This window comes from Aspergillus sclerotioniger, assembly GCF_003184525.1.
Source record: "Aspergillus sclerotioniger CBS 115572 chromosome Unknown BO94scaffold_54, whole genome shotgun sequence".
Taxonomy (NCBI): Eukaryota; Fungi; Ascomycota; class Eurotiomycetes; order Eurotiales; family Aspergillaceae; genus Aspergillus; species Aspergillus sclerotioniger.
Window position 1 is genome coordinate 45,581 of NW_020291044.1, and position 12,346 is coordinate 57,926.

Sequence of the window (12,346 nt, forward strand, 5' to 3'; positions counted from 1 at the left end):
ATTTCTTAGAACTAGCTTATTACTATTATTAACTTCTGTGGGCTAATCAAATAGTACAGATAGTTAATAATCTTTTTATTATTCTAGTAGTGCTGTTAGCTCATCTGTATTAGCCTATTATCTTAACTAATCTTGATATATACTGCTTTCTGATACTAGCAGTTATTCATGTTATATAGTATATAGCTTCTTATTATCTAATATCCGCATCGCAGGTTCTGTCCAAACTTTGGGCTGAATAGTGATAATATTATAGGCTTCTCTGTCTTGATCTTTGTATGTAGCTCTCAACTGCTTCTAAGACTGTTACTGTTTTTGTTTGCAGTTCTTTGACTGATGACCTGCTTTATCACAGCTAAAGTACAAGCAGTCCTTCTTATACTGTTTGAGTTTCTTCTTAAATACTCTGTCTTGTTAAGTCTGATGTTGTGCTGCATCCAGCTCCATTAGTTTTAGTCTATAAGAATCATTATATTCCAGACTTCTAGGCTGTGCTAACCTCCCGTTATTAACTCAGTAGCTCTGTTAATTGTTTTATCAAGATATAGACCTGCTAGTCTATTAATCTTTTTTTTATTTCATGTTGTATTTATATAACTTGTTATTAATCTTGACTATTATTATAATTATCTGTAACAATATGTTTAATTATTTTTACTAGATAAGTTTTTCTTGAATCTCTATCTTAAGTCTTTTTTTAAATTATATAATATAGGTATCTTTATCCCAGTCCAGATAACTAATAACTTGTAAGAACTTAGAAGTATATTTAGATACTGATCTAGTCTGCTTAAGTTATTATAACTTTTATTTAATATTATATATTATGTTAATATCTCTAAATATTTGTTTAAGACATCTCTTAAATCTGGTATAACTAGCAAAGATTTGTTTAGTATTATTACCCTGATTATTTACCAACTTTTCTTAGTACTTGTAAATATATGGCTTGAACTAATTAAACACTGTTTTGGTCAGATGAATGAATGTAAAAAAGATCTTATTAATCTTATTTCTGAGCTTCTTTCTGTTCATGTTGAGATATAAGTCTAACTGGGTCAAGAAAGCCCTAAGCTTCGCTCGGTTACTGTCAAACAGTTCCGATGGTCAGACCTTGACAGACTTGATTATTAAGTAATCTTTGAGTAACTGGTTCCATTACTCTAAGGCAGTGATGCTTTCTTGTAACTAACTAACCATATCTATTAGTTCTTACATTATCAGGCCCTGCTGCTGCGGGGTGCGCGATGAGTTTGAAACTGTTAACATAATGGATGATTATCACTGGTAATACTCATACTGACTGGTACTCAATATATCAAATCTTAGGATTGCTTCCCTGTCTCTGTTAGCTTAGCTTCACTGGTATACGTACTGTTGAACTAAATTAAGGATGTATCAGACTGATAACTATCTAGAAACAACTAGTCTAGACAAAAGAAGAGAAGTAAGGCTGAATAGTGCCGCGCAGCTATCTATAAGTAAGTATGGATAAGTATTATCACTAAGCTTCCAAACTTATAGTTACTTAAAGATAGTAGTATTGAGCACAAAGAATAGAACTAGCTAAGTATATAAAAGAGTATTCTTATATTCTATTCTTTATATATTATATCATATATTATCCAGGATAGATCAATGATTAATCTAATCATGATCCGAGATTCCAGTATATCCTGAGTATATCTTCAATAGTAGGCTTGATGGTAGATGATCACGTGACGTTAGGCTGTTCCCGGTGTTACTCAGACCGGGGTTCTACTCGATAAGAGTTGCTGGTTGTCCGAGAGTTGCCTTTGTCGACGCTTTCTGCCTGACGAGTCCGCTTCGCTAGCGACCTGACTAGCAGGGGTCTGTAACAGTCCTTTCACCATATATTATCTTTAAGAGAAAGATTTATATAGAAAGCTGGTATCAGAGTAATTTATTATATGATTAGAGGATTAAAGTTAGTCCAAATAGCTGGACTAATGATGAGATAAGTCTTTACTGGTTTAAGAATCTCTTTATTCCTACTACTACAAGTCGTATGACTGGGAAATACTGTCTCCTAGTTCTTAATGGCCATGGCAGTCATCTAATATCTTAATTTGACAAGATATATAATAAGTATAATATAATTTTTATCTACATGCCTGCTTATTCTTTATATTTACTGTAATCTCTGGATGTTGGCTACTTTTCACCATTAAAGCGTGTATATAGATACTTAGTGGAGAAGAGAATGCGCCTTGGATTTAATCATATCGATAAGCTTGACTTCCTTAAGGCTTTCCCTGAGGCTCGTACAGCAACCTATACTACTAGCAATATCTGCAGTGGTTTCTCTGCTACTGGGCTAGTTCCATATGATCCAGAGCAAGTGCTCAGTCAGTTGAATATTCAACTAAGGATCCCAACACCACCAGGCAGTCAGTCAACTAATTCAGTGCCTAAGATATTCTATACCACCAGACAGCTCGAAAAGCAGGCATCTATAGTGAGAAGAAAGCTCTAAAGATGTGTATAAGAGCAGGAAGGCTCCTAAAGCCCTACCTCTTCTTTAGAGGTACGGCTGGACAAGATTATTAAATGCAGTGAATTAGCCCTAAATGAGGCAGCTCTTGCGTGTCAAGAAATTCATGATTTACAAGCTGCAAATGAGAAGAAGCTTAAAAAGCAAAAAAAATCTACTAAGCAGCTTGCTGCAGCAGAAGGCCTTTCTATCCAGGAGGGCCAGGAGCGATTTCAGCAAGAGAATCAGGTCATTGAAGCTCAAGATACTGTATCTAGGGATCCAGCGCTTCCTGCAGTTGGACCACGCGTACGCGCGCCACCGCAGTGTTCTAATTGTCATGTTCGGGGGCATACTAGGGTTAGATGTCCTAATACACTTACTAATTAGTTCTTCTATTAGAATGCAATTGTTTTATTGATAAAGGCGCTTGAATCTCACCTAGTCGTGGAAATCGGGTGGAGGTGGCCGACCCGCTTACCGATTACGTTAATCAGACTTTTTACTTATTCTACCGGCAGTAAACATAAAAAATCATTATTACCTGATGGCTGCTAATGCCCGCTGTACATGTGCGCGTAGATCCCGGTCCGTCAGGGCGGCATTCCCCTTCAGCTTCTCCAGTCTCCATATTCCTCCTTAACTCACCCTGGAAAGCGGACACAAGCTTTCATCTGCTTTCAACCTCAATAAACAAGCTATGATAGCATGATATGCATGTTTCTTCATTACTCAAGTCAGATTCATACCTGCTAGCGTCATCCATGAAGAGTTCTTGCTTCTACTCGAATGTCTTTCATTGAGACAAAAATTATTCTGGAATGCTTTTCGGGCTTTTGCCTGTAGGGGTTGAGTTTTGTCGGACTTGCCCGCAAAATGGCGAGGTCGTGTTGTCCCTCCCTATAAAGCACTCTCACACTGCCACTAATCGACAGGGACGTGAAGCCGCAAGTATCCCTTGTGTCAGTTTAAAGCTATCAGGACTTTCGTCAGGATGATTGATCAACCCTGAAGACTTTCTATTCTTGTCCTTCATGAACCAACCACTACTCAACATGTGTGGCACACGAAGAAGTTTCGAGGAAACGGTGCATGAAAAAGATCGCCAAATGATTTCCAAAACGCCGAGGCTGCAGATGCAGACAGCTGCCAGCAAAGGCCAAAAGAGGGCTATCATACAGGTCTCTTTCTGCAGCATCGTGCTAGTCCTGTAGTCCCGTCTTCTTAACATAATTTCGGTCGTTAAAATCAAATTGGTTCGGATTTGATTTGCGCCCGTCCTTTCTTCAGCCTGAGATGGGTGCTGACAGCCTAATCAGAGAAAACCAGACGGGCCAGTAGATCGCAAAAGCTGGGCTTACAGGATCTGAGAAAGCTCAATGCTTGCATATTATGTTTTCCGCCCATGCCGACTCTATGTTCGATGCAACGCGATTCAAAGTTTGGTTATCTGAATACCGATTACGAGAAACGACCACCTCAAAACTAGGAGGCCGGCAGACAACACTAGAATAAATCCCTGACCAGGGCATCGGGCAGCATACAAAAGTCTCGCGGGCATAATAACCCTGGCCAGTCAGATGCAGCGCGACACGGATGCTGTTCTGCCACCCTTATGCATATATGAAAGCATTGGGCTCCAGACAGGGACGCGTAATGCCTGTGTCAGATCTGGTGGCCTGGGCAGCACCGGTCTGGAATTACAGAGATTGGGGGGAGATAAGAGCTAAAAATCTGAAGCAACCTCGGCTCCCAAATACATCCTAGAATTCTGATTCGCCAAGCCGGCTGCCCCTTTGCCGAGTAACCGGATGATAAATAGAAATTGAAATCGGAAAAGTCGTGCCGGTAGGATTTCATGACAGATTTGTGAGTGGCTTTTATACTGCTATTCATTCCTTATCCTGGTCAGGGAGTTGCTGGAGGAGGTTGAGGTAAATTCTTTCAATGTGTCACTTCCCACATTAGTACTATTGCCTAGCCTTTGATTTTCCAAGATAGCCGTTGTGCTGAACCTTAATTAACGGGCACCATGGGCACGGCAGGTACTGTCGCCAATGGCGATGCTCCGCGGCCCTCGAAGATCCCTTTTTGGCGTCTAGTTCTCGACCAAAAAGTTGTCACCCCGGAGATTGTTGATTTTCCCTATGAAGGGTCGGGGACAGAAGAATCCCCCTATGTCGTCAGCTGGATTCCCAATGACCCTCGAAACCCCATGAACTTCCGAGTCCTCTCGAAATGGCTGTATACCGCTCTAGTCGCCTTCGTGACCCTTACCACGGCCTTGGTATCGTCAGTATACTCCGGTGGCATGAGTCAAGTTGTCAAACACTTCCAATGCAAGGAAGAGGTTGCGATTTTAGGTATCTCCCTATTCGTTCTAGGCTTCGCTTTTGGCCCATTGCTGTGGGCTCCGATGAGTGAGGTATTCGGACGCCGTAACATTTTCATGGGGACCTTTGCGGTTTTCACGGCATTCAATGCAGGAGCTGCTGGTGCCCAGAACATTCAAACACTGGTCATCTTTCGCTTCCTGGCTGGCTTTTTTGGATCGTCACCTTTTGGCAATGCAGGAGGAACGATCGCAGACATGTTCCCCGCCGCCAAACGCGGTATTGCCATCAGTTTCTTCGCTGCGGCACCGCTTTGCGGACCTACTATTGGTCCAATCATCGGAGGATTCCTTGGTGCCAATGCAGGCTGGCGCTGGGTGGAGGGATTCATGGCTGCCTTGTCCGGTGTCTTGTGGTTGTGCCTTTGCTTTCTCCTCCCAGAGACGTATGCCCCGGTTCTCTTACGCCAGCGAGCAGCAAAACTGTCTGAATTAAGCGGCAAAGTCTACCGCAGCAAATTGGATATCGATAATGGCAAGGTATCCTTGCGCAGGTCCCTGAAGATCGCCCTATCACGACCATGGCTTCTGCTCTTCTTCGAGCCCATTGTCCTTCTGCTCTGTATATATATGTCCATCATTTACGGAACACTGTACATGCTGTTTGCAGCCTACCCTATCGTCTATCAGGAAGGACGCGGCTGGAGTGAGGGTATCGGAGGCTTGGCCTTTCTGGGAATCCTAGTTGGAATGGTGATAGCAGTTGCCTTGACTATTCCCCACAACCTGGAATATTCGAAAAAGTGCCAAGTCAAGGGTCGTCTGCCTCCTGAGGCCCGCCTGCCCCTATGTATCGTGGGAGGGATCGCCTTACCCATCGGTCTTTTCTGGTTTGCCTGGACCAACTACCCATCCCTCCCCTGGATAGCTTCAGTGGCTGCGGGCGCGCCATTCGGTTTCGGCCTGGTCTTGGTATTCCTGACTGTCTTCAACTATCTCATCGATGCGTATACTATCTATTCAGCGTCCGTTCTGGCAGCAAACTCGGCACTCCGGTCTCTGTTCGGGTTCGCATTCCCATTGTTCACAACATACATGTTCAACAACCTCGGTATCCACTGGGCTTCCTCAATCCCGGCATTCCTGGCACTTGCATGTGTCCCCTTTCCCATCATCCTTTATCTATACGGCGCTCGTATCCGCAAACGCTGCCTCTATGCTGCTCAGGCAGAGGCGTTCGTCCAAAAACTTATGCAACAAAACCAGGCCCCGCCGCAGGAAAAATCCGACGTGGAGAAGGGGGATCCAGCCACTGTATCCGACGACGATGTTAGTGATAACGAGAGCCTTTCTACCGGTCCTTCGGGAGGTGCAGCTGAGCGCCGGGCGTCGCATGTTTCCAGGAAGACCGGCCATTCTATCACTCGTACGGTCACCTATGAGGAGAACCCGTATGATATTGACCGGGTCAATACCTGCAACTCTACCATCAGCGGGCGTCCTCCGAAAAACTCGGTCAAGGCATGAGAAGATTCCAGGTCTTCGTGATGAGCTCCTGATACCTATCACATCAGAAGCCCCCAAGTCCCTCCGCCGAAACATCCCATACCGGTTTGGGCAGTCATCCATAAAGTGTAGTACGGGTGTACCTGCACTAGGATCATACCCCGGAGAGCGACAGGGATATTGAACGCCGGCGGACAATGATTCGCCAAAGCAAGCCAACTGAACTACACCAAATCAGCCCCTCCAACGGCTACCCCTCAACCAACCACAAAGGTTGTTGGAATTCATCTTCCTATTCAGTGTTCATGCATATACGGCGTTACATCAACCATAGTGGGACAAAAATAGAGCTAGAATAATGTTAATGATATAGATAGAGCTGGGACTGCAGCATTCAATAAATACTACTACATTTAGCCAAAAAAAAAAAAAAAAAAAAAAAAAATGGGAGCTTTCACTGCACAAGGAAATTGTAGTCAGCCTTATTGTCTAATTTACCTACACATGGCATGTAACAAAGCAGTTTATGGTCTAAGTAGCACTAGACTTATGATTGCTAATTATAGACAGTGACAGACAGGACGGGAACCTGCACCTCTCTAGGTAGACATCTTCCCTGTACAGGAACCCACCTTGGCATACTCCATTCGATACTCTGCAGTACCCGATAGTACCATGTTATACATGTACTTATACATCAAGCCACGGTGTCACAGATGATTCTATTGTATTCTAGAGCCGTGATAGAATCAAGATGAAACAGAGCAAGGCGACACATATCCCTGATATTCAAGGTGACTGGCCATGTAGGAATATTCCGGTAGGAGAATGAGTGAAAAGAGGTTACACCATAGGCTGGAAAGCGGTAATGGGCATGATAGGTACCGGTGAGGCTCCTGAATTCACTTGTGTTATTTTGATCACGTTGCTTCACGGAGGTTTCTGGGGGGGTGGAAATGTAATTTATAGCTGCGTTCCTTCTTTCTCATTTCCGTTTCTTCTGTTGTTACTTGTGTTACCTGCCTGAAATTTTTTCATAGCATTCTTGATGTTCGTTTGATTTCTCACGCTCATACTCAGTCACTCAATCACTTACTAGTGATTATGTCGTCCAGACGTGCGTCGCTGACTCGTACCTCTTTGCATAAGAGGCGCTGTGTTCTTTTCTTAACAAATAGCGAGCGCGGAAAGGCGAGCGTTCTCTTAGCTGTGGCTTATGAGTTCCTGCTCAACTCATCCTATGAGATCCATGTTGGGTCTTTCAGGTCTCTTAAAAAGCAGATTGCGGAACTGAACTATCATGTTGCGACTCATGACTCTGTTCGTAATGCAGCAGTGCTGGAGGAGATTCCGGGACCTTCGATGAAACAGGCCCGTTTTCGAGATGGACAGCTTGAGGAAGGATGGGACGTTCGTAAGGTTGGGCTCTGCACGGCTCTGGAAACATATCGGAACGTGTTGGCTCCGGCATTGCTGCCTTGGACGGGTGTCGAATATGTGAGCATTTATGATGCTATTGTTGGGGTCATCCAAGCGCTCATACCTCGCCTGATTATTGTTGATCCTTCCTTTGTCCCGGCTGTGGATGTTTGTCGTAATTTGCATTGGCGACATGTTCTGCTGGGGCCCAACCCGGCAAAGGAGCAAGTGATCCAGTCCAATCTGGCTAATCTGTTGCAGTATCCCATGTGGGTAATCCCACATTTCTTCCCTCTCTTCACTGAGTTCACCTGTTCACTAATTGAAACAGGCTTGGTTCTGGGTTCACCTATCCACTGAAATGCTGGGCCAAACTGCGCAACGCCTACCTGGGGATTCACCTCGAAAGCGCCATTAAGGATTCAGAGAATTTCAAAGACGTTGAGGAAGCCCGCCATTCCCGGGGGATCGAGGGATCTATTCCTATCCCCTATGTGCATCCCGAAATTGCAGTCAACAACACGATTATCAGCCCTGCCCGCCTGGAGACCGACTTCCCGCTGACTTTACCTGATAATGTCGTTCTCTGCGGCCCTATCGTTCGCCCCTACCGTCTGATCGAGATGGAGGATCCCGAGATCGCCCATTGGCTCTCACAGCGTCCTACCGTTTTAATCAACATGGGTACCCGGTTCTACTATGATGATAAGAAGCAGGCCGAGTTCGGCAAGGCCGTATGCAAACTGCTAGACGCGAAGCCCGACATGCAGGTCCTGTGGAAGCTGCAACGCGATGAAGGCGTCACCGTCAGCCAAGGACTCATCGAGATGTTACAGGTTCATCTGGATGAGCAACGCGTGCGTGTCGAGAGCTGGTTTGCGTTCGAGCCCATGTCTCTTCTGATGAGCGGCCATATCACTTGCGTGGTGCACCATGGCGGGGCCAATGCCTACCATGAGGCTGTCAGGTAAGTGCCCCGACAGTAGTTCTGTGATCCTGACGTGCTAACATTGAGATTCACCAGGGCGGCGATTCCGCAGGTTGTTCTCCCGGTCTGGTTCGAGACATACAACTTCGCTGCGCGAGTTGAGTATCTTGGCATCGGCGTCTGGGGCAGTCGCAAGACGGCGCCGGTCGTGAGTGGAGAGGAGCTAGGCGAGGCGCTGCTCCGCGTGGTGGCCAGCGATGAGCCCAAGGGAATGCGCGAGCGAGCCATGTATGTCTCCGCGCAATTGCCTTTGAAGCACGGGCGCGCGATTGCGTACGATAAGATCCTCGAGGTGTTGAACCAGCCTTGGGTGGCCCCTCCGGATCGTTCTCGTGATTGATCGATTGCAGGGAGGGTGACTGTGGGAGGATTGTTGGGTGCGGCAAAGTGGAAACCACGCGATGGTTGAGTCATGCCCGATGAAGCTTAAGCTCGCAGCGTCATTAATTTAGTGTCGCGCGGCGGGGCATCCGGTCTTCGGCGTTGAGCAGACAGCGAGGGGCGAGCGCGAGACCTCGGGCGGCGGACAGTCCGAGCATCATCTAGACTCTAGACTACCTAGACTGTACCAATCCGAATGCAAGCAATTGTACCAATTGTCTCTAGTAGATCGTAACTCGCTTCGATCCAGGAAACGGGCGAGTCGGCTAAACATTGAACCCTCTCCCCGCATCGCATCCGGTTTCGCCCTGCTCCATATTTATTTAACTGGCCTCCTCTCCCCTCCTTGTCTTCTCTCATCCAACAACATCCTCTCTCCAATTCCTCTCTGGATCTTCCAATTCCCTCTCCTCGCACAAACACAACATTCCCCATCATCACAATGGCCTCCGAACGCATCACCTGGATCGGCCTGGGCAACATCGGCCGCGTAAGTCTCCCCTACCCCTCATTGCATCATCACCATCAATCCCACTCACTAATCCCTCCTCACACAGGCCATGGCCCGTAACATTGCGGAAAAAGGACCCCAAACCAAACCCATCACACTTTACAACCGCACAGCCTCTAAGGCCACCACCTTCGCCTCCAGCCTCCCCGCCAACAAAGCCACCTTCAGCACCTCTCTCTCGGACGCCATCTCCAACGCAACCATCATCTTCATCTGCGTCGGCGACGACGCAGCCCTCGAGGCCGTCATCTCCGGCCTCCCCACCACCTCCCTCTCCTCCAAGATCATCGTCGACTGCTCCACCGTCCACCCGGACACCTCCCGCAAAGCCCAATCCACCCTCGCCTCCCACGGCGCCTCCTTCATCGCCTGCCCGGTCTTCGGCGCCCCCGCCGCCGCAACCGCCGGCCAACTCATCGTCGTTCCCGCCGGCGATGCCTCCTCCATCGACCGCATCAAGCCCTTCCTGGACGGTGTCACCTCCAAGGCCACCATCTCAATGGCAGGCGAGGACGTGGGTCGTGCCACGACGCTGAAGATCCTGGGCAACACCTTCATCTTGAACACGGTGGAGACGGTGGCGGAGGGATTGGTGACGGCTGAGAAGTGCGGGCTGGGCACTGATGTGTATCGGCAGTTCATGCAGACGTTTTTCCCTGGGCCGTTTGCGCTGTACGCGGATCGGATGATCACGGGGGATTATTATAAGCGGGAGGAGCCGTTGTTTGGGGTGGATTTGGCGAGGAAGGATTTGAGACATGCGGCTAGTTTGGCTGGGGAGGCGGGGGTTAGGTTGAGGAGTGTGGAGGTTACGGATCAGTATTTGCAGAAGGTCAAGGAGGAAATGGGTGTGAAGGGTGATATTGCGGGGGTTTATGGGGCTGTGAGGAGGGAGTCGGGGTTGGAGTTTGAGAATTAATGACTTGATGTGAGTGCGGTTGGTTGGACTACGGTATATATTATAAAGGTTTATAGACTTTGATTTGTGTATTTGAGCAATTTGTTATATTTTTTTTATTGATCTTTTTATCTCTTAGGTTGGTTCTCTTTAGTACCAGATAGCAGTAAGCAATTAGTGAATCCAATCCTAGCAAACGTCAAGACCCCGTTTAAGTCTCCACCTCACATCAATACCTTGATAGTATCTCAAGCAACATCTCCAACAGCCACAATCCCTTCTGGATCTCAATATCAACCAACTGTATCCACGTCGCATCCAACTGCTCCACGAGCCCCTTTAACTCTCCCACCACTATTCCCTTCGCAGCGAACTTTTCCAAAAACCAAACTCCCTCCCCCCCCCTTTAAGTTGACCGCTCCCCTGCGTAGCTGCATTTGCTCTCCCCGGGTTCTTGTGTAGTCTGGCTCTGGGAATCTATTGTCGGTTCGAGTATCGCACGTATTTGCCGGAGTTCTTTGGCTGTAGTTGCGATGGCTGATTTTGTGGTGAGGAGCTGCGTTGGGCGTGGAGATTTAGGGGAGAGGCAGTGGGCTTGGGGGAGCGTTTTAGGAGGGGGATTGCGTTGGGGGGGTTTGAGGAGGTGGAGGAGGTGGTTGGGGTTGGGGCTGGGGCTGAGGCTGGGGCTGAGGCTGGGGTTGTGGTTGTGGTTGTGGTTGTGGTTGTGGTTGTGGTTGTGGTTGTGGTTGTGGTTGTGGTTGTGGTTGCGGTTGCGGTTGCGGTTGCGGTTGCGGTTGCGGTTGCGGTTGCGGTGGTGGTGTGGGAGGTGGTCGTGGAAAGGGTGGTAGCCCTTGGAGTTGCAGTTGGAGTTGGAATTGCGCTTGCGCTTGAATTTGTGCTTGCGCTTGTCCTGGTGCTTGTCCTTGTGGTGGTGGTGGTGGTGGTGGTGAGGGAGGTGGTGATGGGATAAGAGATGGATACATGTTAATTTTTGTTTTTGATATCGAGTGATTTGAGATGGTGGGGATGCAGGAATGAAGGAGATGGAGAACTAGTGTCCCTGAGAAGGGAGAGAAATTTTCGCCTGGCCCCATGAGCAGTCCGCTCATGATGATGTAGAAAATTGGCACGGCTCGTGCTTCATCCGCCATGAACAAGGCGTCTGTATACACGGTCCAAGATGGCTGAGGGTGTCGCTGCTCTTTGGGCAACCATGGATGACTATTCATCGTGCATACATTACAAAGATACTGTTAGATTGTGCGAGGTCTGGAGCTGGTCTGTCCTGGCTGGGCGAGGCGATGACAGCATTTTCGCCAACATGACTCTTGGCATGGTGCTGGTGTTTTGGACAGGATGAAAGGGCAGGTCTCTGTTCCACTGGAGGCTGGGGTTTGGGCCCATTGGCTGAATTTGTGAGTAATAGAGTCGTAAGTGTAAGTACATTGGCTTACCTCTACCAACCCAGCGGTTTCTTGAATGATGTCTTATATATGAAATCCGACGATAATCTTGCTTTAGCAGAAGTATGTTCCTAGAGTTGTTCGATGAAACTCTCAGAAAGCCGGTAGTAAACATCCTTGTCTGCTCCAGTATTTTGCGTGAGTTCATCTCGTTATATCTTTATGAACATACCGACACAGTGTTGATGCTAAGTCAGGGCGATGTATCAATTCGCAAATGAAGTCGTATACAGGGCGCTTAGGCACCGGGACTTGATGGATAGTAGAATTCGATGGTCATGATTAGATGTTCAGATCGAGAGGAGTATATTGAATACTTCAATCCTCATTCTGAAGGTAATCGCTTCATGGACA

At 47.3% G+C, this 12,346-nt stretch overlaps 2 protein-coding genes across 2 annotated transcripts; both read left to right on the forward strand.

Moving 5' to 3' along the window:
• The first annotated feature begins 4,428 nt into the window (after nt 1-4,428).
• On the forward strand, nt 4,429-6,682 carry BO94DRAFT_504500 (MFS transporter). Its single transcript, XM_025609509.1, has one exon. The coding sequence runs from the start codon at nt 4,527-4,529 to the stop codon at nt 6,351-6,353; it is 1,827 nt and encodes a 608-aa protein (XP_025461544.1). The 5' UTR covers nt 4,429-4,526; the 3' UTR covers nt 6,354-6,682.
• A 754-nt stretch (nt 6,683-7,436) lies between these two features.
• On the forward strand, nt 7,437-10,550 carry BO94DRAFT_561448 (UDP-Glycosyltransferase/glycogen phosphorylase; the record flags this gene model as incomplete). Its single annotated transcript, XM_025614218.1, has 4 exons — nt 7,437-7,987; nt 8,083-8,718; nt 8,776-9,031; nt 9,678-10,550. The coding sequence occupies 4 exons, from the start codon at nt 7,437-7,439 to the stop codon at nt 10,548-10,550; spliced, it is 2,316 nt and encodes a 771-aa protein (XP_025461545.1).
• Between the last annotated feature and the right edge of the window lie 1,796 nt (nt 10,551-12,346).

Coding starts and splice junctions, on each gene's coding strand:
- BO94DRAFT_504500 (XM_025609509.1), top strand. CDS start 4,527: ATGGGCACGGCAGGTACTGTCGCCAATGGCGATGCTCCGCGGCCCTCG.